Source organism: Calidris pugnax, unplaced genomic scaffold (genome assembly GCF_001431845.1).
Source record: "Calidris pugnax isolate Ruff unplaced genomic scaffold, ASM143184v1 scaffold24, whole genome shotgun sequence".
Classification (NCBI taxonomy): domain Eukaryota; kingdom Metazoa; phylum Chordata; class Aves; order Charadriiformes; family Scolopacidae; genus Calidris; species Calidris pugnax.
In genome coordinates this window covers 36,479,152-36,500,600 of record NW_015090922.1, presented here as the reverse complement: position 1 = coordinate 36,500,600, position 21,449 = coordinate 36,479,152, and the positions used below count along the sequence as shown (strand labels likewise).

Genomic DNA, 21,449 nt, shown 5'->3' with positions numbered 1-21,449 from the left:
GCCGTTTAAACAAATCTAGACGTGCGCGGGTAAAGCACAGATTTACCTTTCTATTCAATATTTACAATACTTTACAAGCTATATTAAATAAATACGGGCTCCGCTACGGCATCTTAAATATGTACAACAACATTATTTCTCCGTCGGGTTTCACTTCGATAGACGCGGGTCCTGCTGGGACCAGTGTCCCCGTGGCAGGAGCCAGTAGGTCCCACCACCAACCAGCCCCCCCAGTAACCACTTCTAGCCCAGGTAAGATAACGTGCGGTAAATAATTTAAATCCCTTCTAACGAATTCAAGTCCTTAACTCTTAGTCTAGGAGTAATTAGCTGTACGCTGATAACTTCAAGGTTGGTTCTTCAAGGTTCCCCTCGCAGGAACCAACGTGGTAAAATAGAGGGCTGTGCTGGGAGTACAGTGCTCTGCAACTGAGGGGAGTGATATGTGATTAGTAAAGATAGCGTTTCAATTAAAAATCCTTTAATTAGTGATATGTTTAACTCGGTACTGGCTTTATCCACGTAATCTGAAGAATTTAAGCACCAAAAGAAGAACAACGGTCACACAAGATGATCGGTGTAGAAACGTTTAGGTACGACGTTTTCAAGTAACAGAATCCAAAGCTGTGCAACGAAGGATGACGAGGGGGAGTAAATGTGCAGCGTATCAGAGAGCCTGTTCTTGTTGCAAATGGCAGCATTTACTCTATACATTATTTGCAAAAGAATGGAATGTTTTCTCATTTTTAAGCTACTTTCGTTGTACGTCAATTGGATTCAGCTCAGCCCTGGCTAGTTGAGAAAATGCACATTTTGCCTCCCTCTGCCAGGAAAGATCATTTCCTGCTACAGGAGATACACTCCCTGGGGAAGGCAATTCATCGCTGAAACAGCCTATGGGCCAAACATGCCCCATGACTGGTACTTCACCCAAGCCCATCCTCTCTTGGGGTTACTGACTTTGGGGCTCGAATGAGTACATGGCAGGCCACTGCGTATAACACACAGCCACCTGACAAATTCACACCCAGTGGCTTTCCACTGCTGGGCTCTGAGCTACAAGATGGATTTTGCCTGCCTCTCACAAACACCATCATCCTTGGAGGTACCAAACTCAGCCTAGCCATCTTCAAAAGCAGCGGAGCTCCCCTTCTATTGCCCAAAACTTCCTCCAGGCAAGGACAGTGTCACATCCACAGATTCACATAAAAATCTGCCGCTGCCCCTCCTCTGCCTACTGTGCAGTTACAGAAAGCAGAAGAGGCTTCAGACACAGAGCTGTCACCTGGCACCCCTGCCAACCACTAGGACTGGATTTGTTTAAAACATAAGAAGCCTGTTCTAAAGTAAGGGAGCGTATGCATTGGTCCCACACACTTTGAATCTGTCTGTCGAAAAGTAATGTGCAAAAAGTATGTGCAACTGCACACGTAACGTGTTGGTGTAATTACCAGAACCCTGCTCAGAGATCTGCAGTCACAGGAGCAGCTGCTCAGCTAAATGCTCCCGTACGTAACCAGAGTAATCATGTGGGTATTTTGGACACAGAACACCGGTCACCAACTCGAAAGTCCAAATACTAAGGTTTCCACATGATAAAATGGTTTAAGAATCAAATGGCATCACACCTGGTTCGATGGTAAGAATCAGAGGGTATCACGCCTAACAAGGGAAGAGATGCAAAGGTTGAAGAGGAGATGGGAAAAGTCCACCTGCACTACGGAGTGAGGCCCCAGACACAGTGCACATGTGGCCTTTTTCACTTCCAGGATTCTAAACCCTTTTAAAAGAAGATACATTTCACATCTATTTACAATGCTACTGTGATACAATGGCTGACTGTGTAACGTTACAGAAATACACGATGCCAGTACTGATTGTCCTAGGATATGCTGTGTCACGGTAAGGCAGTACAGCTAGACATTACTGAAAGCATCAAGCAAAGCTACTTGAACTGAGACACTGGAACTTTTCCCTTAGAGACTGGACGATATTCTGCTGATTGGGAGAGGGTACTCTCCACAGGTAGTCGTTCAGTTTATCCGAATCGCTGTATGCAGTCAGGTAGGGGGTGAGGGTGTGTTTGCTGCTGGTGGACTTTGCAGGAGCACAAGAGACAGTTTTGCCACAGAGCGTTTCAGAAGGAGCGGCCTCGGCGTTACGCAGCTTGGGATCCGGGTTCCTCGTTTGGTTCTGAGAGGCCTCCAAGTCGGACCCCTCATCTTCGGACTTTATCTCAACATAGTCGTCGTCATCCCCTTCTCCTTCTTCGGTATCTTTGAAATTAGAAAAATAGTTCTGCGTGGCCATCTGTGCCGTGAGAGGGGAGGCCCTGTTCACTCTCAGGACCTTTTGAGAATCCTGCAGAATCATATCCGAACAGTTTTCAGGGATCTGCTTTCTGGCATCAGGCCCCGTGCATCCTGAAGCAACGCCTGGCATTTGATGGCTGTTGAATCGGAGGTTCCTACTGGAATGGAGCTTCTTCTTGTCCATTTCATTGGGATACACGATGGCTTCTCCAGACCTGTTGACCACAATTGAGGAAGACGACTGCGACCTGTTGTAGGCCTGTGGTTTTACGTTGCTTACTCTTCTCCCGAGGGAGTTATAGACGTGATCTTGATGTAAATTTTCTTTGTTTGGTTGGCTTATAATGGCGCTCCACCTCTGCGCCGGGACGTGCAAGCGGTTAGAGATCTGAAGGGAAGGCACCGAGCCAGCTGACGGCAACTGCCTCGAACTGCTTTTTGTACCAGCCTCAGTGTAGGAGCTCTTGGCCTTTGGGTCTTGGGATTCAGGCCACGGGGAGAAGTCGGCCAGCTCGCCATTACTGTAGGTAGAGTGCAAAAGCCAGTCCTCTGCTCTGGAGCCCTCACCAGCAGCCTGGGAACGGGGAGGAGATGCAGCCATGGGTGTGGAAAACCTCCCAGCTGATGGCTCCTGAGGGGTGGCCCAGCCTTCCTTTTGGACCTTGGGTGTACTTTCTCTAAAGACGATTTGGTCATAAAGCTGGGAATATTCAGCTATTCTGGCACCTAGAAAGGAGAGAGAATTAACTTAGTAGAGGCAAGCAATCCATTCCAATGAGTCAGGTGAAAAATTAAAAATCCCCCAAAGCTTTGTATTGGCCAAGAGAAAAATTTACAGCCATAGCTTTGTATTGGCCAAGAGAAAAATTTACAACCATGTCAGTACCTTCATCCTCAACAAAGTAACATGAAACAATGGAGGTTGGAAGAGCCGTGCATTGCACTGCATTTCAGTACACTGCATTGAAAAAAAGCAGCATAAAATGTCCTGCAACAGTGAAGAGTTGTGCAGGACACAACGTTATCACACACTTCAAATAATACATGGCTTGTTTCACGTTAAAATGGAAAAGAACATTCTGAAAACGGTCTGGTAAATAAGATATTTAGAGACTAATTTATAAATAACACAAGGAGGCACGAATGGCACTGTAGTGCATGGAGTTCACTGGCTCCATGTCTCCAATTTGTTTCAAGTGACTGTGGACAAAAATAGTTCCAAAGCTGCTGCATATCCACAACTTGGCACATTCATTAGAAAGAGCGTGAAGACCAGCTCTTTCTTATCTGACTCCATTCCTTATGCTTATAAATGCGATATAGATGGTACCTACATAAAAAATAGTTCCAAAGCTGCTGCATATCCACGACTTGGCACATTCATTAGAAAGAGCATGAAGACCAGCTCTTTCTTATCTGACCCCGTTCCTTATGCTTATAAATGCGATGTAAATGGTACCTGAGCAATCCTACATGACCTGTTAGAAGGTCAACATACCTAAAAATGCACCTTTTTTTTAGTCAAACTCTGAAGATCACACTAGTAAAGGAAATAACTGTATTTCTGCAAAGAGGCCAACAGTGCTTCAGGCATAAGATCTATTTCCAGCCTGAGCTGAACTGATCTTTCCAGACACTACCCCACTACTTATTACCAGTTTTATCAAGTAACAACACAAATTTATTGCGATATAAAGGATTATTCATGTTAGAAGCAGTAACAGAAAGCTCATTTCAGTGGTAACACAGAAAAAGCAATACTGATACTCAATTAGTAAGGTGGGGGAAATTAATAATCTTCCAGTTCAGTACACAAATTCAATTGAAAGTTACTAAAGAAATGTATTTCTCTATAGAAACATTTTTGACATACCAATAGCAGGACCACCTTGTTTCTTCTCCTCCAGAATGGCAGCAAGATCTTTGTGCTTCAGTTTCTGTTGTCTGCTAGTTGGCTGTTCCTGCTCTGGACTTTTAACTTTCAAAAGCTGGTTAGCCTTCTTAATTTTTTGGCTGTACTGCCTTGCCATCATAAAAACTCTGTTCTTTGTTTTATCCGCAGCAGCCAAGTCATTTTCCATGCCCTCTGTGTGGGCATTGGAGAGAACACTATTGGCAGATTCGTATGGGCTATCTACAAAAGGCATCTCACTGGAGAAGGAAGATCTGTTCAGACTCATAAAAGAGTTCTCCTTGCACGGTGCAGGGTCTTCGAGCCTGAGATTAGCCTCACTGAAGGTGGCAGCCCTGGGCTTCACCGTTTTAGGGAAAATTGGAGTTTCTGGCAGAGAGAGAGTGGACAACGAGTACTCTACATCTTTACTCAGTTCAGGCGTACTGCCAGCATGCAACCTTTCCTGCATATCATCTTTACAAACAGGAAAGGCTGCAAGGACACGGTCTCTTGTCTTTTCCTCGTTCTTCTTGATATAGTTCTCCAGGTCATTCCAAATCTCATCTACTTCCTCCGAGAGTTTATCTGCTGCAGACTTGTGGGAGAGTGAATCCGAGTTGGAGGAGCTATCTACCAAGCTCAAATAGTCATTGTCGACAGGAACACGATGGTAAGGACTTTCATCTTCACTGAACTGGAGACTCTCTTCAGAAACAAACTGCCGTAGATCGTCACAGCACGCAAAGTCTTTTTCCAGGCTCAGGAAACTCCGCCTTTTGGAGTATTTTAAGGGCTCACATTTAAAATTCAATAGTGGTGTTTCTGGAAGCGCGATGGTGTCATAGATGTTGTCTTCAACAATCCTGAGCTCATCCAAACTTGAAGCAGGTCCTTCTCTACTGAGTAGTATCTCATCCCTACTAGCACGAATGGAGGCCCTGTTTTGATTTGCTGTCCTCTTTTTGGAGGGTGAATCTAAACTGCTTTTGTTTTCAGCCTCGTAGAGAGAGTCTCTAGCAGATCTCTGGGGACCACGGTCTGTCTCCTCCCTTCTTGTCAGACCCATCAGCTTTAAGTCTTCGTAGCTTATGTTATCATAAACATGTTCAATGTCATCGATGGTCAGCTCCTCTGAAGATTCGGGGTATGCGTTCATACTGCTCACCTCAGCTCTCTTCGCTTCCCTTCGATAGCTGCGCTCCCCGATTTTATACCTGGCACTGGCTGGACACGTGTTGCTCTCACCAGCACTACTGGCCCGCCTAACAATTTTGTGACGAGTGGGGCTGGAAGTCTCATCTTGATGCGCCACCCCCAAGTGCCAGCTGCAGGGACGCCCAGAAGCAGCCCTCCTTTCTCCACCGACAGCTGAACTAGCATTGGATGTAGACATCGATGGCATAAACATCTGGTAATCGTCTTCGTCATCTTCATTCTCATAAGGTGGACGCCTGCTGGGAAACAATGCCTGCCTGATCTGATGGTCAGTCCAGATGTTCCTGAGAGAGGTACCTCCCCCCAGGATATTCATGATCAGCGCGTTGCTCTGGGGTGTGCTGAGTTGTCTAGGCAACTGTGGCTGTCTGGCTGCGCAGGAAAATGGAAGATTGGTATTCAACTGGGTTGACTCTTCATCTGATGGGTCCTTGGAGCTCTGTGGAGATTGGAAATACAGAGGTAACGTTAGCCTGTCCCCTGCAATAACACAGCGATTCCCTCCAGTGACAGAACTGCTGTAGCATCAGGGTGTCCTGCAGCACGGAGTCAGGTGGAGATGGGCAGGGTGAGCAGGCTCCTCGCTAGAGAGCCAGGGAGCCAAGGTGGCAATGCCAGGCTACTTTGCCTCCTAATCCTTACCACGGCTCAGAGTTCACTCCTGGCATTTAATAACACGGTACTTCAAATACAAGACACGGGCTCACGCAAACACCTGAGTAATTAAAGGCAAATTTGTTTGGCAGGGGTTCGATTAAACCTTTTATGCTAACTCTGCAGTTTCACTATTGGATTAAGCTAATCTGACTCTGGGCTTGTGCCAAAAGTTTTGTTCTCCTCCCTTTCCCCTTGCCTCCAGCCCTAGCAGAAAGGTATGTTATGCTCTCTGGCACATGCCACCGAAAATTTAATTGTCTTTTCGGAGCAAGTTTCCATCCAGCTCAGTTAGCAGATCTAATTTACAGCAAGGCCACATGCCTGCTAATGCTAACATGAAGAACACTGCAGATGTTCCTGGCCACAGGTTAGGAAAGAGAGGGAAAGATAATTCTTTTTGGCTTAAGTTAATGCTGATTGTTTTGGTTGGTTGTTTTTTTCCCTGGCCCCAAAAAGAATAGTTTTTCATCATACAGATGAATATTTCAATGATACAACAATTAATACATGACATAAACAGAAGATTACTTATCTGACTATCTAGGAAAAGCACAAATTTCTTTGTCATATCCATGATGCATAGGAAAATAGAAGTAAAAAAAAAACATATACCTGCGTTTCACACTTGTTGAGATTAACACTTCTCCGTTTTTCCACATTTTCAGCAGCTTGACTGTTAAGTCTTTTTCTTCCCCCTTTTGATTTCTGCAGTGAGTTTTGCTTCACTCTCTGTAATTTAAACAAAAAGAGCAAAGGAGGAGTAATAAAACCTACAGTCTTTGTACAGCCTTGTTCAGACGAATTACTAGCAGCTAGAACAGACCAGGTATCCACACCAGGAGGACAAAATGCTCCTCAGTAGTCAGAGCACTGCCACAAGAATGATTCAGAGTCTAGAAAACCTTCTTTACAATAACCATTAAATTAAATCAATCCATACAGCTTGTGAAAAGAGGTTGAAAGCAGAACCTGTGTATAAAAATATAGATGTAAGAGAATACATGGAAACTGGATGAGGGAAAGGATTTAATCTCGCAGTTAAAGTTATCACAGAATAAGGTGGTAACGCAAAAATTCAAATTTCAAAGTTGTTTTTACTTTAAAATCAGGAGGGGATAGTCTTGCTATCACTTATAGTCTTGAAAACAAGAAAGAGGTCTAAATGATCACAGAATAAGGTGGTAACGCAAAAATTCAAATTTCAAAGTTGTTTTTACTTTAAAATCAGTGTGTGTGTGTGTGTGGTTAGTCTTGCTATCACTTATACTCTTGAAAACAAGAAAGAGGTCTAAACTAAAAAATAAGCTATTATCCAACTTCCTAGAAAAAAAAAAAAAAAAAATAATAAAATATAATAAAACAAACAAAAGGCCAGAATGTCATATGTTGAGCAGTGTCCAAATTAACTCAGAGTGAAGGTCAGGCTACTATTATACATTTTTAAAGTGGTATTCTTTTGCACTTACTCATTCTTTTGTACTTATGTCAGGAAGAGGGAGAATTACAAGACACTGCACTACACTGATATGAGATACTGTTTTATCAAAGATTTACAAAGCAAATACTGTAATTTCAAAGAGGAAATGTGCAGTAAGCTTCAAAAAGAATTTCAATAATAGGTTTTGGATAAATCATAAAATAAATGGACCACACAAGGATATGCTATTATAGATTTTATAGTGGTATTCTTTTGCACTTACTCATTCTTTTGTACTTATGTCAGGAAGAGGGAGAATTACAAGACACTGCACTACACTGATATGAGATACTGTTTTATCAAAGATTTACAAAGCAAATACTGTAATTTCAAAGAGGAAATGCGCAGTAAGCTTCAAAAAGAATTCAATAATAGGTTTTGGATAAATCATAAAATAAATGGACCACACAAGGATATGACCTCAGCATCAACTAAACCAAACAAACTGAACATCTACATTCTCTAATACGGTCACATTTCAAAACTGGAGTTTTAGTCTTTTAGCAGGACGACATGTGTGTGGAAACATCACACAGAGTGGGGAAAACTACCACCTGTCGAGTGACTGTGCGATAGTAAGAGAGAAATATTCTCATCCTCAGAAATTCTACTCACATCTCATATTAAAGTTCACACATTCCTATCTACTGCCAGCAGCTCGCAGGTCAAGAAATGCCACTTCACATGTAGCAGTGCCTGAATCTTAATATTCAAGTCCATACATGGGACACCTGAAGGTCCTGCCTCTGCATGTGGCCTAAAAAGGCTTCTATCATGACATCAGCCGGAGAAGCAAGGAAAGGTCACTTGTGGGCAACAGGTAAAAACAATAGCTTTCTGTCAAAACTGGGTCTGAGGACTGTAAAGGGCTAAATAAAATCCCTTTCAAGCAGTGGGGATTTAATCTTCTGTATAGGGGCTAGTTTTACTTCTTCTCTGTTAGTACGCAAGAGTGTTGTGTGTTGTCTAAATAAAAAAAAAAAAATTAAGGAATTACAAACACTTGTGATATGTTCCTGCCTCCTTGCACTTTTACAGATAATTTTAATCCCTCTTCCATCCTCCCCTGGAAAAAAAAGGATTTTATTTTTTCCCCCCCAATCCCTCTTCCATCCTCCCCTGGAAAAAAAGGATTTTATTTCTTCCCCCATCTTTTTCTTACCTGTTCAGACTCTTCTTCATCATCAGCATCAATCTGTTCCGTAGCAGAAGTCTGGAGATTTTCATCCTGATCGCTGCTGTAGGCTTGCTCAATGGACTCTTGAAATTGGCTCTCCAGCCCACTGGGCTCCAAGGAAACCTTTTTCCTAGAATTCAGCAGGGCTTCATTTGATCCTAGTTTGGTGGCTTGAGATAATAGGGCTCCTTCAATACTGATCCGCTAACTAGTTTGGTGGCTTGAGATAATAGGGCTCCCTCAATACTGATCCGCTAAAAAAAAAAACCCAAAACAAACCACCACAAAACTTTGTTTATAAGTTTACAGAGATTTTACATTTTAGTAAGACACTATTTTACATCAGCTTTATAGGCAATGCTTAAGTTACGTTCAGTCAGCTGCAGTGAAATGAGATTTATAAAGAAATAAGTAAAACAATCATTATTTTTCCATAGAATATTTAGAACTGAAAAAAATATATGCAAAAACCTCCACCCCAATCATAGGCTTCAGAGTTATGGCATCCCAGTGAAGTCATATCTAATGTACCCTGTTCATAAAAGTTCTACACACACACGCTTGAAATTCCATCCCAAATAAAAGCCTAGGACATGAAATTTAACATGAGACTTTCACACTGCACTGGGAACCTCACTACAAATTCTTACAGAAAATGTAAAAATCATAAATGCTCATTTCCATCTGCTGAAGCTGTATGGGCTCTGTTTGGTTATATATCATGGCTCAAATATATGATTTATATATCAGAATAAGCTAAAACTTTCCAGTCTTATTTAATAAATGCAAGGATGTGCTTCAAAGAATAAACACTACCTTTATACATAGAACTTCCATTACTATAGTGGTATTTTTAAGTACCCTATAGTATTATGAGGTACAACCAATACAAGGATCAGTCTTTTTTCCTTTATTAGATATTCCTGAAATAGTTAGCAATATTTCTATTGCTTTCATTCCAATAATCATATTGGAGATGCTAAACAACATTTATAGTTTTGTTTCCATTATTAAAATTAACACAACCAAGAAGATGCAGATTCGACAGTAAATACTGTGACGTGAGCCATCTGAATGTGCTAAGAAATAGAAGAAATGGCTTACCTTCTGCATATCTGGACTTATATCTGAAAACAGAAATACATACTTCATCATAAATAAGTAATCGAACTGGTGTCAGTCTATATCCATTTTACTGCTACACTGATCTCCCAGTTATGAATTCCCAAAAGTGGATTAAATGCAACAGCAATTGAGCAAAGAGATTATGGGTCCCTGATACAACAGAGACAGGATGAGCTGCACTCGAGGTCCTGATTTTGCAACACTGACATGATACGGGCAACTACTCACACTGTACCCACTCTCTGTGTTCAGTTGTCAGTTGCTAGGATGTTTACAGGACCGGAACCAAAATGTGAAAAAACAGATTTAGATTTAAACAATAACGTTATGAATTCCCAAAAGTGGATTAAATGCAGCAGCAATTGAGCAAACAGATTGTGGGGTCCCTGATACAACAGAGACAGGATGAGCTGCACTCGAGGTCCTGATTTTGCAACACTGACATGATACGGGCAACTACTCACACTGTACCCACTCTCTGTGTTCAGTTGTCAGTTGCTAGGATGTTTACAGGACCGGAACCAAAATGTGAAAAAACAGATTTAGATTTAAACAATAACGTTTTGTTTTCTCTGTACACTTCTCCTCCCCCTACCCTGATGGTGTTTAGGGAAAGTTCTAGGAGAAAAGGATCCATCTTTACTTGTTCTAGATAGTACAGAAGCACTGGGTCAAAAACCAGCAGACGAAGCGGCTTACCGTTTGACTTCAAAACTTTATGGGCTCTAGACGAGGGTTCTGAAAAAGACAACAACATGTTTAAGGACTCCAGCATCCCAGAGAGAGTCATGGGCATTTTGGCCAACTTTTTATAACACAGGTACCAAAGTTTAAGCTTCTGAGCCCATGCAGACGTTTTGTTTTCTCTGTACACTTCTCCTCCTCCTCCCCCTCCCCTGATGGTGTTTAGGGTTTACTTGGTTCTAGATAGTACAGAAGCACTGGGTCAAAAACCAGCAGACGAAGCGGCTTACCGTTTGACTTCAAAACTTTATGGGCTCTAGACGAGGGTTCTGAAAAAGACAACAACATGTTTAAGGACTCCAGCATCCCAGAGAGAGTCATGGGCATTTTGGCCAACTTTTTATAACACAGGTACCAAAGTTTAAGCTTCTGAGCCCATGCAGGGAAGCCAGATTTTCATTTCTTAATCACCAAATTTCCTCACAAAACACTTATTTGCTGAAGTCTCAAACCTACAGCTGCTGTCAAAAAACATACATGTTTCTTCGTGCAGTTGCGCTCCATACAACAAGCCACATGTAAATTTTCATCCCATGTTACAACTCCTACTTTCCAAAGACTCGGTCATCTCTGCTATCCTGCTGTCAAAAAACATACACGTTTCTTCGTGCAGTTGCGCTCCATACAACAAGCCACATGTAAATTTTCATCCCATGTTACAACTCCTACTTGGTCATCTCTGCTATCACTCTAAGTTGCTGGAGGTTTCCTATTAGAAATATGCATGAGGTACCAACAGCTTAGCAGGGCTTTAAAAGTACAAGCAGCTGAACATTACACAGAGGGCCATTTGATCAGAATTTTGTACTACTCATTTTACAGGCAAAGCAACAACACTGCAATCCTTCCCCTCACAAACAAAGGAAGATGCCTGAAAAGTAATTAAAACTTGAATATTTTTCAGACACAAATGCTGCTGCATGAAAAATCACTACATCAACATTCTCATGAACCTCGTTTACGTCATCCCAACCAACAACGTTACACGCCAAATGGGAAAGGTCTCTAAGTCCTATGAAGTCACCCAAATACATAGACATTTGTAGTGGCTTCAAGAGGAAACTGACAGTAATTATGGATGGATGTTTGAGGTAGGAGGAAAAAAAACACCCCAAAAGGAGCATAACCACTTTTCAAATCTCTACTGAAATAAGGCAGACATGGCACCATGTCCACAAGGAAGACATTACACTAAGTAAAGGCAGTAATCGTGTTTTGAAATAACAAGCCTACCACAATCAGGATGAAATCACTTCTGAGACAGTAATTACTTGCTGGGGGTAGGGGTGGGGGTGAGAAATGTCAGATTTAAATAATGTGACTGGCTTTCCTGCATATGTATTCTTTTATCCATTAGAAAGTACCAACTGTTCTTTATACATATATCATTAGGAATGTATATCTATGAAATTAAATGCAAACAGTGGATTAAAAAATAAACCATACAAATAGCAAATGGTTAATAAGATACTCCACCCGTATCTGAAAGTTACTGCGCTGTGTTAAACCTCCGTGGATTAGCTGCAATCCTTCCCCTCACAAACAAAGGAAGATGCCTGAAAAGTAATTAAAACTTGAATATTTTTCAGACACAAATGCTGCTGCATGAAAAATCACTATATCAACATTCTCATGAACCTCGTTTACGTCATCCCAACCAACAACGTTACACGCCAAATGGGAAAGGTCTCTAAGTCCTATGAAGTCACCCAAATACATAGACATTTGTAGTGGCTTCAAGAGGAAACTGACAGTAATTATGGATGGATGTTTGAGGTAGGAGGAAAAAAAACACCCCAAAAGGAGCATAACCACTTTTCAAATCTCTACTGAAATAAGGCAGACATGGCACCATGTCCACAAGGAAGACATTACACTAAGTAAAGGCAGTAATCGTGTTTTGAAATAACAAGCCTACCACAATCAGGATGAAATCACTTCTGAGACAGTAATTACTTGCTGGGGGTAGGGGTGGGGGTGAGAAATGTCAGATTTAAATAATGTGACTGGCTTTCCTGCATATGTATTCTTTTATCCATTAGAAAGTACCTACTGTTCATTATGCATACATCATTAGGAATGTATACCCATGAAATTAAATGCAAACAGTGGATTAAAAAATAAACCATACAAACAGCAAACGGTTAATAAGATACTCCACTCATATCTGAAAGTTACTGTGCTGTGTTAAATCTGCGTGGAGTACAGGCTAAAGACCAGTCCCACGTGCCCAGCCTCACCCAACCCTAAACAACCCTGTTTGATTTCCCTCTTGTATCTTGGTGGTAGTTTATTCACCTGATTTCCTCCTCACTCTGTGGGGAGCACTGCCTTCTTTAGGCTGGTACGGTGATTTCGTTTCTCCCTCGGGGCTATAGTGGAAGCCTGGGTGATCTGTGGAAGAAGCAGAGGCACAAGGAATCAGAGAGGGACAAGGGTGTCACTTCACACGCCGCCGCACCATCCTTCTATGACTGATGAAGTGGCACTTCATCAGAGCCTGAAGCAACACAGCCAAGGAGGTGTGCTGCCGTAAGGTAGCTTCTTAACCACCCAGCCATGGAAACACTTTTTTAGATGTTCTTTGCTCTGGTGACCAACCCAGCAACACTTATGCACCATCATCGCATTTAATTGTCCGTCAGTTTCTCAGTCAGAGCCCTCCTGACCAACACAACTGCGTAAGTAAATAACAAGCCTGCTTTACCCAAAGGCTTCCTCAGCATTTTTATCCCAGGACTATTGTCCTCGTTTCCCTACACTGCTAGGGACGGCTGCCAACACGAAGAGCTAACGCAGCCTGCACCAGCAAAGGCAGCAGGGAGAAGATGCAGGAGCAGGGACCGCCCTCAGAGCGCAGACGTTAGCGTCACATGCGTTCTCCAGCCCTGGCTCCTGGAGGACACACACAGGTAAAACTCTTGAGACACAAGGACCAGCCTGCTGGATCACATAATCACGGAATTGTCAGCATTGGAAGGGACCTTCTAGAGATCATCTAGTCCAACTCCCCTGCCAAAGCAGGGTTGCCCAGAGCACATCACTCAGGACGGCATCCAGGTGGGTTTTGAATGTCTCTAGAGAACGAGACTCCACCACCTCCCTGGGCAGCCTTATGCTACAGAACTGGAAAGATCATACGATTAGTCAGCGTGGAATAAGCAAAAGAGAGTGGCCAGAGTTTACAGAAGGTCTAACCTGCCTCTTCCTTGCTCATCACACGACATAACTTGTTGGTTGCAGATCAGTCAGCCCAATGCCTACAGAGCTCCACAGGATCTGCACCCAACTTTGTTTTTTCCAGCAAGATCATAATTGCAGGAACATAAGCCTGGCCTTCTTCCATCTCAGATGAAACCAACAGTTAAAGCCAAACTTTTGAAGATCATTTTATCCATTTTTAAAAAGGAAGTGAAAAAAAACCAACTTACGTATAGCATCCATTTCTAAAATTGCCTGCTTGGCCTGAAAGAGAAAAAATAACAAATGAAGAAGTTAAAACTATAAGTAGAAGGACAAATTACATTGCATATTACATATAGTAGTGAGTTTATATGTAAATAAAAGCAAGTTTAATTTTTGAATGAATAAATATGGTTAGCAGCATTATTCTCTGCCTTTCTCTGTGTGCTGGACATGTTACACATAATGAAGAAGAATTTTGCTAGCAGGAGCTTACCAGAGTTTATCTTCAGGGGTTCACACAAAAGCCTGTTGCTCACTGCACCCTGCAACTTCTCCTTGTGTGCCCACCTCCTGGCTGGCAGCACCAGGGAAGGAGCATGTACCTACAGCACCATCGGGGTGAGATATTTGGGAGGGATGTAGTGATGGCACATCTGACTGCAAGATCTACTTTGGCTTCAAAGATAGGGGCTGTGCTGCTCTGAGAGCACGCTGCACACACCAGGTGTCCTCCATGGGGACACAAACCTCCAGAGATCTCTCTACAAGTCCCAGAATTTTGGGCCATCGATACACCTCTCTGTATTACTGGGATTTGGCAGAAAACTGGCACTACTATCTGGGAATCACAAGTTTTTTTTGTGATTCCCAGAACTTTTCCTCCCTAAAAATCAAATGGTTTAACTCCCTAACTGTTTTTCAATTCTGAAGTTGTTTGCACAGAAAACACTACCAACCTTGCTTCTTTTAAGGGTTTTCTTGAGGAACAGCTATAACATAAAAATCACCATTTGATTTAAGATTGAACCAGGATAAAAAGCATCTCATGGTTGCTTAAAATTTGTCACACTTTCTTTTTTACTAGGAAAAGTAATCTGGATGTTTTATTAAGCATATCAACTAATATGTAAGAAAACAAACTAAAATAAAATAGCCTACATAACCTGCTTGTCCTTTTACAGATGCAATTCAGTAATTTTCCACCAGGCGTCACATAAGGACTACTATTAAATCCTCCAAAATCTGGGAGGGAGAAGTCTCATAACCAGCAACTACCGGTTTGACAGAGAAAAAAGTGCAGATACCCTCAAAGATTTATGTGGTTAGACTTTTCCTTTCTCAAGTGAAATCACTTCTGTGAGCAGAAAGTGGCATTATATCTTTGGTTACACATTTTTTTCCATAGGTAAATAAAAAAAATCCAAGAAGCAGTAAGAAAAATATCTTGATACCAAAGCTGAGATCATACTGGAGTACTGCTTTTTACAACCTAATAAACTGTGAGTATTTGCATTGTAAGCATGGATACTAGCATAAACATCATACCTCTGATAAACTCTGTCAGCAAAAAGATAAGAGGAGAATTAGTAATAGCAAGTGCTATGGCTTTTTTCTACCATAATTCTCTTTCTGTTGAAAAAGGCAGTACAGCACTGTGTACTTCAGTCCCAGGTAATATTTTTTATCCATTACAGCATAAAACTCAGTGAAAAAAAAAAAGGCAAGGAAACTGACCAGTGAACTTAATACTGGAAAAAAAAATAAGCCACTCAAACAGCAGTAAAACTCAGTGGGGAAAAAAAAAACTTCAGAAAAAAAATCCTGCTTCCACATGAGTCAGTGGCTGCTGTGCTATGGCAAGAGTTAACTAGGATTTACACTCTTTGAGAGCTGTGATATGTTACACTGGGAAATGCCACCTGGAGCTCTAAAACAGGATTTCATCAATAAAAGGACCAGGTTTCCCTTCTACAGAACATTACAGCTATGAGTATGACATCAGGGCCTCATTTTCTCTGTCATAAAATCTCGCTAACTATCTCACCAGGAAGGGCTCTGATGCCCCAGCTAAGGATGCAGGGCTCGCCATGGGTGTGTGTATTTGTAACGTGCAGTGTCTGCTGCCAGTGGCTTCCCTGCAGTGATATCTAACCAAGACAGATTAAAATTAGCTTGGTAAGGTCTACACCTGCTGCAATTAGCGCACCTCGGTGCTGTGCAGACAGGCAGTATCAAGCTAAAGTATGTTTTTTATAGCCAAGCTTTCTGAAATTGTATCTCTTACTCAGGCAAAGCCTGATACGGACAGCAACGCTGCTAACCCAGTTAAATTCTTCTACTCCTGTACCAAGCCCCGTAGATGCTCTTCGTGGAACTTTCCCACTAATTTTGAGGAACATTTAAGGATGTAAGGAAACAACATGTTAATCTCCTGGAGTCTAAACTTTCTGTAAATTGCCATGCATCTTGCAGCTAACAAGACTGCTCTAAGCTAAACGCACGTAACAAGGAGATGCTGAGGTTTTTTTTAATTTTTACCTTGGCAGGAATTTTAGCAGGATGATTTTCTAGAATTAACCTCTTCAGGTGAAGAATCCAAAGGCGTTTGTCTTGCTGTGACTTTGCCTGTTAAAAAAACCAATAAATTGTAGCACCATGAGAAAATGGATGATGGCACCGTGCAGGCTCAGGAAGAGCATGAGGTCACCAGCCGGGTTACCCAGCGTGCAGGGGGGCTTCTGTCATACCTGGACAGTATGCTGCATCTTGGGATTTTTGTAGTGGAAGACGCTAAAGCTAAGTGGTTCCTTTGGTATTACTTCAACAAGCATGAGATTCCCACACTGTAAAAAAAGAGAGGCCACGATGTGAGTCACGGGAGGAGTTTCGGGGAGACCCAGAGTCAGCGCATGTCTCCAGCATACCAGTATGTGAGCTTTGTACACAAACATCTCATCTCTCTTTTTTGTAATTAGCAGCAGCTTGTCGAAGAGGAACAACGTGCGCTCGTTTTTGGCTCGCTGAATGCGAAACGTTCCTTCTAACACCAGCTCCCCGTAACTCGTGAGGTCTGGCCCTTTCCAGTTAGTGAGCAAACTCTGTATCTCCTGCAACAGATCAAAGAAGAACAACCACAGTCACGTCAGAGATCTTACTTAAATAAAGACTCAAATAAAAACTGCTGAGGCCATTCCCACTCTCTGATATGAAGTTCAGCATCCCAGAATGTAAAGTCACCGTATACTCTGGTACTGAGGTTGCCAGGTCATCTGCAATGTTGCAGCCAGCTCTTTGGAGACCTATCGCTAAGCCCAGACTAAAACATGCCCTCCTGAGTACTAGTTATCTCCACATGGACCCAATGAAAAGCCCTAAGCTCCCCAGGGCAGCCTGCAGAGCCTGAAAGAGCACAACCCCATCTCCCTGGGCTCGTAGAGATGGAGAACAGTCTCTAATTCACTGAATTTCACTGAATTTTTAGAGTTGGAAGGGACCATAGAGATCATCTAGTCCAACTCCAAACACTTCAGACATCAGTCTTTCTTGTGCCTGCTCCTCTCTCCCCTCTATGTCCTTAATCAATCTCTCGTAACATTTCTCTCTCACCCCATGTATTCTCCTGAACTTGTGGTCTCCCATTGGATGAATTATAATGCCATCTCTATGTCCTGCAGGCCTTCAGAGAAGACACCTCTGTGAGGTGTTCAGAAGAGATGTTTCTCAGAAGATTAGAGGACCAGAAGTGATTTGGTCAACTCATCATTTGAAGATGCCAAGATTTATTTGTATTTTTAATGATTTGTATATATACCATAGATCTTTCTCACCTTATTTATTAAGAAAAAAAAAAAGAATGGAGAAACATCTAAGAACATCTTCACCAGTCTGTGCTGCTTTGCTATGGCTATTCTTGCTTCCTTCAGTTGCTTGTTTTTTATGTCAGTGGCAATGACGCAGCACTTAAGAATGGTACAGCAAATTGTAAGAGCAGACTAAACCTTAAGGTAGGGAAATCTTTAAAAACATCCACCGTACTTTAAACCTGGCAGCATTAACAAAGCAGGGACAGATTTCCTCATCCCAGGCTGGTCTCTCTAGGACATTTAATACAGCATTCAGCTAGAAAACCTCTCAGTACATTTGATGCACAAATGCAGCCTAGAACATTCACAGGAAGAATACTCAGAAATAGGACAGTTTGGACTATACACAAGACTGTTATAAAAAGAAATTTAGACATAAAAAAATAAAAAATATGCATTTTGTCTCTCTAGGAACTTTTAAATAAGCCAGGGTACAGCACGGGGATCATGTTGAGATGATCACCACCGTTGAGGGTGACTTTGCAAAGGAACTGCTGTACTTGCGGCGTTACAGACCGATTGGCAGTGTGATAGCCCACAGAAGGCCTATCCCTATGGCTGCAGAAACAGATTTTACTTTTTAAAAGGGTGAGTATGAACATACAAATTTTCCACAACCCCATACATTTGCCAGCTGAGCTCAATAAATTAACAAAAAAACCCAAAACCCAACACACCACAAACCCACACTTTTCCAAAAGCATTTAACCCTCTTTATTGCCAAATAGTACTGGTTATCATTACACAGATTTATAGAAGACTGTTGGTAAGTCATTAGCATGCGTTTCCAGCAACATGTGGCAAAGGTTACTCTGCTGCAGGCAAGACATCATCAAATGTAACCCTATTCTTCCTACACAAACAGCAACAAAAAACCCCACAAAAATGAGGGCAAATAAATATGATTTATGTTAGAAAGAAAAGAAGGGACAAAGAATAACATGACGTAGATTTCTGGAATGGTATAAGCCTATTACTCCTTTTTATAAACTATAAAATCCCCCTAATTTTTTTAAAGCAATATGAATACTGCTGATGAAAATGCAATGTAAAATTGTGATTCACTAGGAAGCCTGAAACAGAGCGACTGTTCTGAAAAACATCAACAAAACATTTTGCTCCTGATGCCAGAAGTTACTCAGGGTGTAGCTTTTGTTTTCTCCTCAAAAATTCTTCATTCTTTCTCTAACTATCATATTTCTAGGTTTATACTTTTCGCAAAGCAACTGATAATGAGTCTTCAGAAGCCCAAGAGGGAAGTACTTAGACAAGAAGCACAAGGAACGCCTCAAAACAAAACTAATCAGCACAAAGGGGAGAAATAGGAAACCACAGGATTTCTGAACAAAGCCATGCCCTAGGGTTGCACAGCAGTGCTGTACAATTGAGGGAAAGGAAGAAAGAAAAGTTATCTTAAGTTCCATATTACTGCAAAAGAAATGCTTTACAGGATGCTGCTTGTAGGGCAGAGATGTCTGAGATTTTCCTGCAGCAGCTATGACCGTGGTCTCTGAGATCAAACAGCCCCAGGCACACTCAACAAGAATCTAAATTATGACTGACAAAGATTAAAAGTAAAGATAAACTAAAAAATGTTAATGGTATACATATTGACAAAAACAGCTCAGGAACACCCATAAGAATCTCTTTGGGAACTCACTTGGAGCCTGATGGCATGTTCATGTTTCCTCTTCATGTCGTTTATATGCCATGCCACTCTCTGCATGGTATCTATGGCATCCAGCACCACATCATAGCCCTCGGTGTCCTTGTCAAGGTGGTTTTCTATTTCCTAAGGCAGGAGGGGGGAAAAAAAAAAGCCCTGTTATTTCTAAATTCATTTTCCCAGCAAGCCGCAATGCCATGTTTTCATCTGTACTATTTTGTCTTTGCTTTGCAATCACCCAAACACAACGTTCCTGCCTTTGTAACTATTGCACGTTGTTATCAATTTGAGGAACAGAAGATGACTGACAAAGCCAAGCCTTCACGGTCAGTTGAGCAGCAACAATACTCTCAGCAGCCGATGTGAGCAGAGAGGCACAGAGAATGAGAACGCGGCACGCCGAGAGGAGGAGGCTTCTTCAGACAGCATTTAATGGCTCGCTTAAAACACAGAACATATCTGCACACTTACAAAGCCCTGATGGAACTACACCACACATTGCTTTAGAGTTGGAGAGAAGAAAAGCACCAGACATTTTAAATAAGGATCAGTGTCTTTACACTTCGCTAGAACATGACTCTCTAATAGGAAACATATGTGCAAAACGTTAACAATAAAGCAGGAATTTCCGAAACTTGCTTAACTCAATTCACTGAATATGGAAACAGTTCCCACTTCCTCAGTGATTCCTCTCCACAAAAACCTTACCAATCGGGATGTTTATATGTATTTATTCCTTCTTTCAACCACCCCCAGCATTGCGACATGTGGAAGAATGCTGTTTTTCATTGGAATAATAAATTCGTGTACAAAAGTGTTTAATCATGACAAGAATTTTCCAAACAAGTTCAGAATTACAGACAGTTTTTAAGAAAATCTAATTATTTGGACGCACCAACTGTTTTAATGTATCTAAAACAATTACCATAAATTCCTCACTCCAAATAGATGCATATTCTGTGGAATGATGAAGACAGATAGAGTGTCCATATGTAGAAATCCAACACTACCAAAAGAAAGAGGGTATAAAGAAACCCAGAGCCTTTCTAAACTTCAAGGCTCATACCAGAAGCAGGAACATTGATGTGCAGCAGCCCTAAACAAAATACATTACTAATGGGTGCTTACGTGCAAAAGCAGGTGGTACTTGAGGATGCGCTGGACAGGTTTCAAGAGATAGGAGCCCAGGGGCAGAGAATGCTGAAGGGCTTCTTGCCGCTCTCTGAAGAACTTGACCAGTGTTTTGTTCCTCATGCACTCTGTCAACACAGCCACTGACCTGGAAATATCAATACATAGCTTTAAGACACACCATCTCCAAAATTCTGTAGGTAAAGTCAAGAACTGTTTGTTTCTTTCCTTGTAAAAGAGGGCAGCAGGTTCCTAACCCAATCACTGCTGGTTGGGTTTTTTTTTGGTTTTAATTTGTCTTATACATTCAGTTATGTTTTCCTTTGACATGCAACCATTCTCTCCTCCTGGGAATTACATATTTGGAGTACTGCTGAATAAGGCAATCATTTTCTAAAGAAGGATAATAGCAATGAATAACAAGAATGGTCAAAATAAAACTTCAGTTGAGCATCCTTCATTTTTTGTTGAGTTTGGTTGTTTGGTGGGGGTTTTTACTACTACTATTGTGAGTTAAGAAATAACTAAACTCCTTGCTCCTGACTCCAACTCGGGGGTGTGGGAGGGCATAATTTTCTAAAATTTTTTATAAACAAAGGGACAAACAAAGAAAGAGAACCCAGTATTCCTACCTTGGGTAGTTGGTGCAGTACTGTGTATATATATGGAAATCTTCACTCTGCATGGGGAGGAAAAGTTTACATATATTCAGATTTTGTCAAACTAACATTTAGCACATGTGCAAGGTAAAGATGATGACATTAAGACAACGCCTCCTCCAGTTCCTGATCAATGAATTCACTGGGATAGTCCGAACACTACCACAGATCTGCTAACTGAATTTCATTTTTGTCCTTTTTTGGAGATTTTTTCCTTTACTTGAAGGAAAAAAATAAGAAAACCTACACAGAGATAAAGCAAGTAGCTTTGCAACAGAGCCTCCAAGGTCCTTTATGACAATCTATGCATCTTAAAAAACAACAACAAGAAAACACACACAAA

The 21,449-nt window shown here is 41.6% G+C and overlaps 1 protein-coding gene across 4 annotated transcripts in view; it reads right to left on the bottom strand.

The window, feature by feature from the left end:
• Positions 1-30: 30 nt before the first annotated feature.
• The window catches only part of PLEKHG1 (pleckstrin homology and RhoGEF domain containing G1), a 136,639-nt gene continuing 115,220 nt past the window's right edge, over positions 31-21,449 (bottom strand). For all 4 annotated transcript variants that reach the window (XM_014951173.1, XM_014951172.1, XM_014951175.1 and 1 more), the window contains 14 exons: positions 21,080-21,126; positions 20,445-20,595; positions 19,311-19,442; positions 16,712-16,894; positions 16,535-16,630; positions 16,326-16,412; positions 14,033-14,066; positions 12,900-12,995; positions 10,832-10,870; positions 9,837-9,859; positions 8,718-8,936; positions 6,691-6,807; positions 4,186-5,860; positions 31-3,038 (listed from right to left, as the gene is read on the bottom strand). In XM_014951173.1, the coding sequence (XP_014806659.1) occupies positions 1,936-3,038; positions 4,186-5,860; positions 6,691-6,807; positions 8,718-8,936; positions 9,837-9,859; positions 10,832-10,870; positions 12,900-12,995; positions 14,033-14,066; positions 16,326-16,412; positions 16,535-16,630; positions 16,712-16,894; positions 19,311-19,442; positions 20,445-20,595; positions 21,080-21,126 (4,002 nt within the window). In that variant the 3' untranslated portion in view covers positions 31-1,935. The remainder of the gene's footprint in view (positions 3,039-4,185; positions 5,861-6,690; positions 6,808-8,717; positions 8,937-9,836; positions 9,860-10,831; positions 10,871-12,899; positions 12,996-14,032; positions 14,067-16,325; positions 16,413-16,534; positions 16,631-16,711; positions 16,895-19,310; positions 19,443-20,444; positions 20,596-21,079; positions 21,127-21,449) is intronic.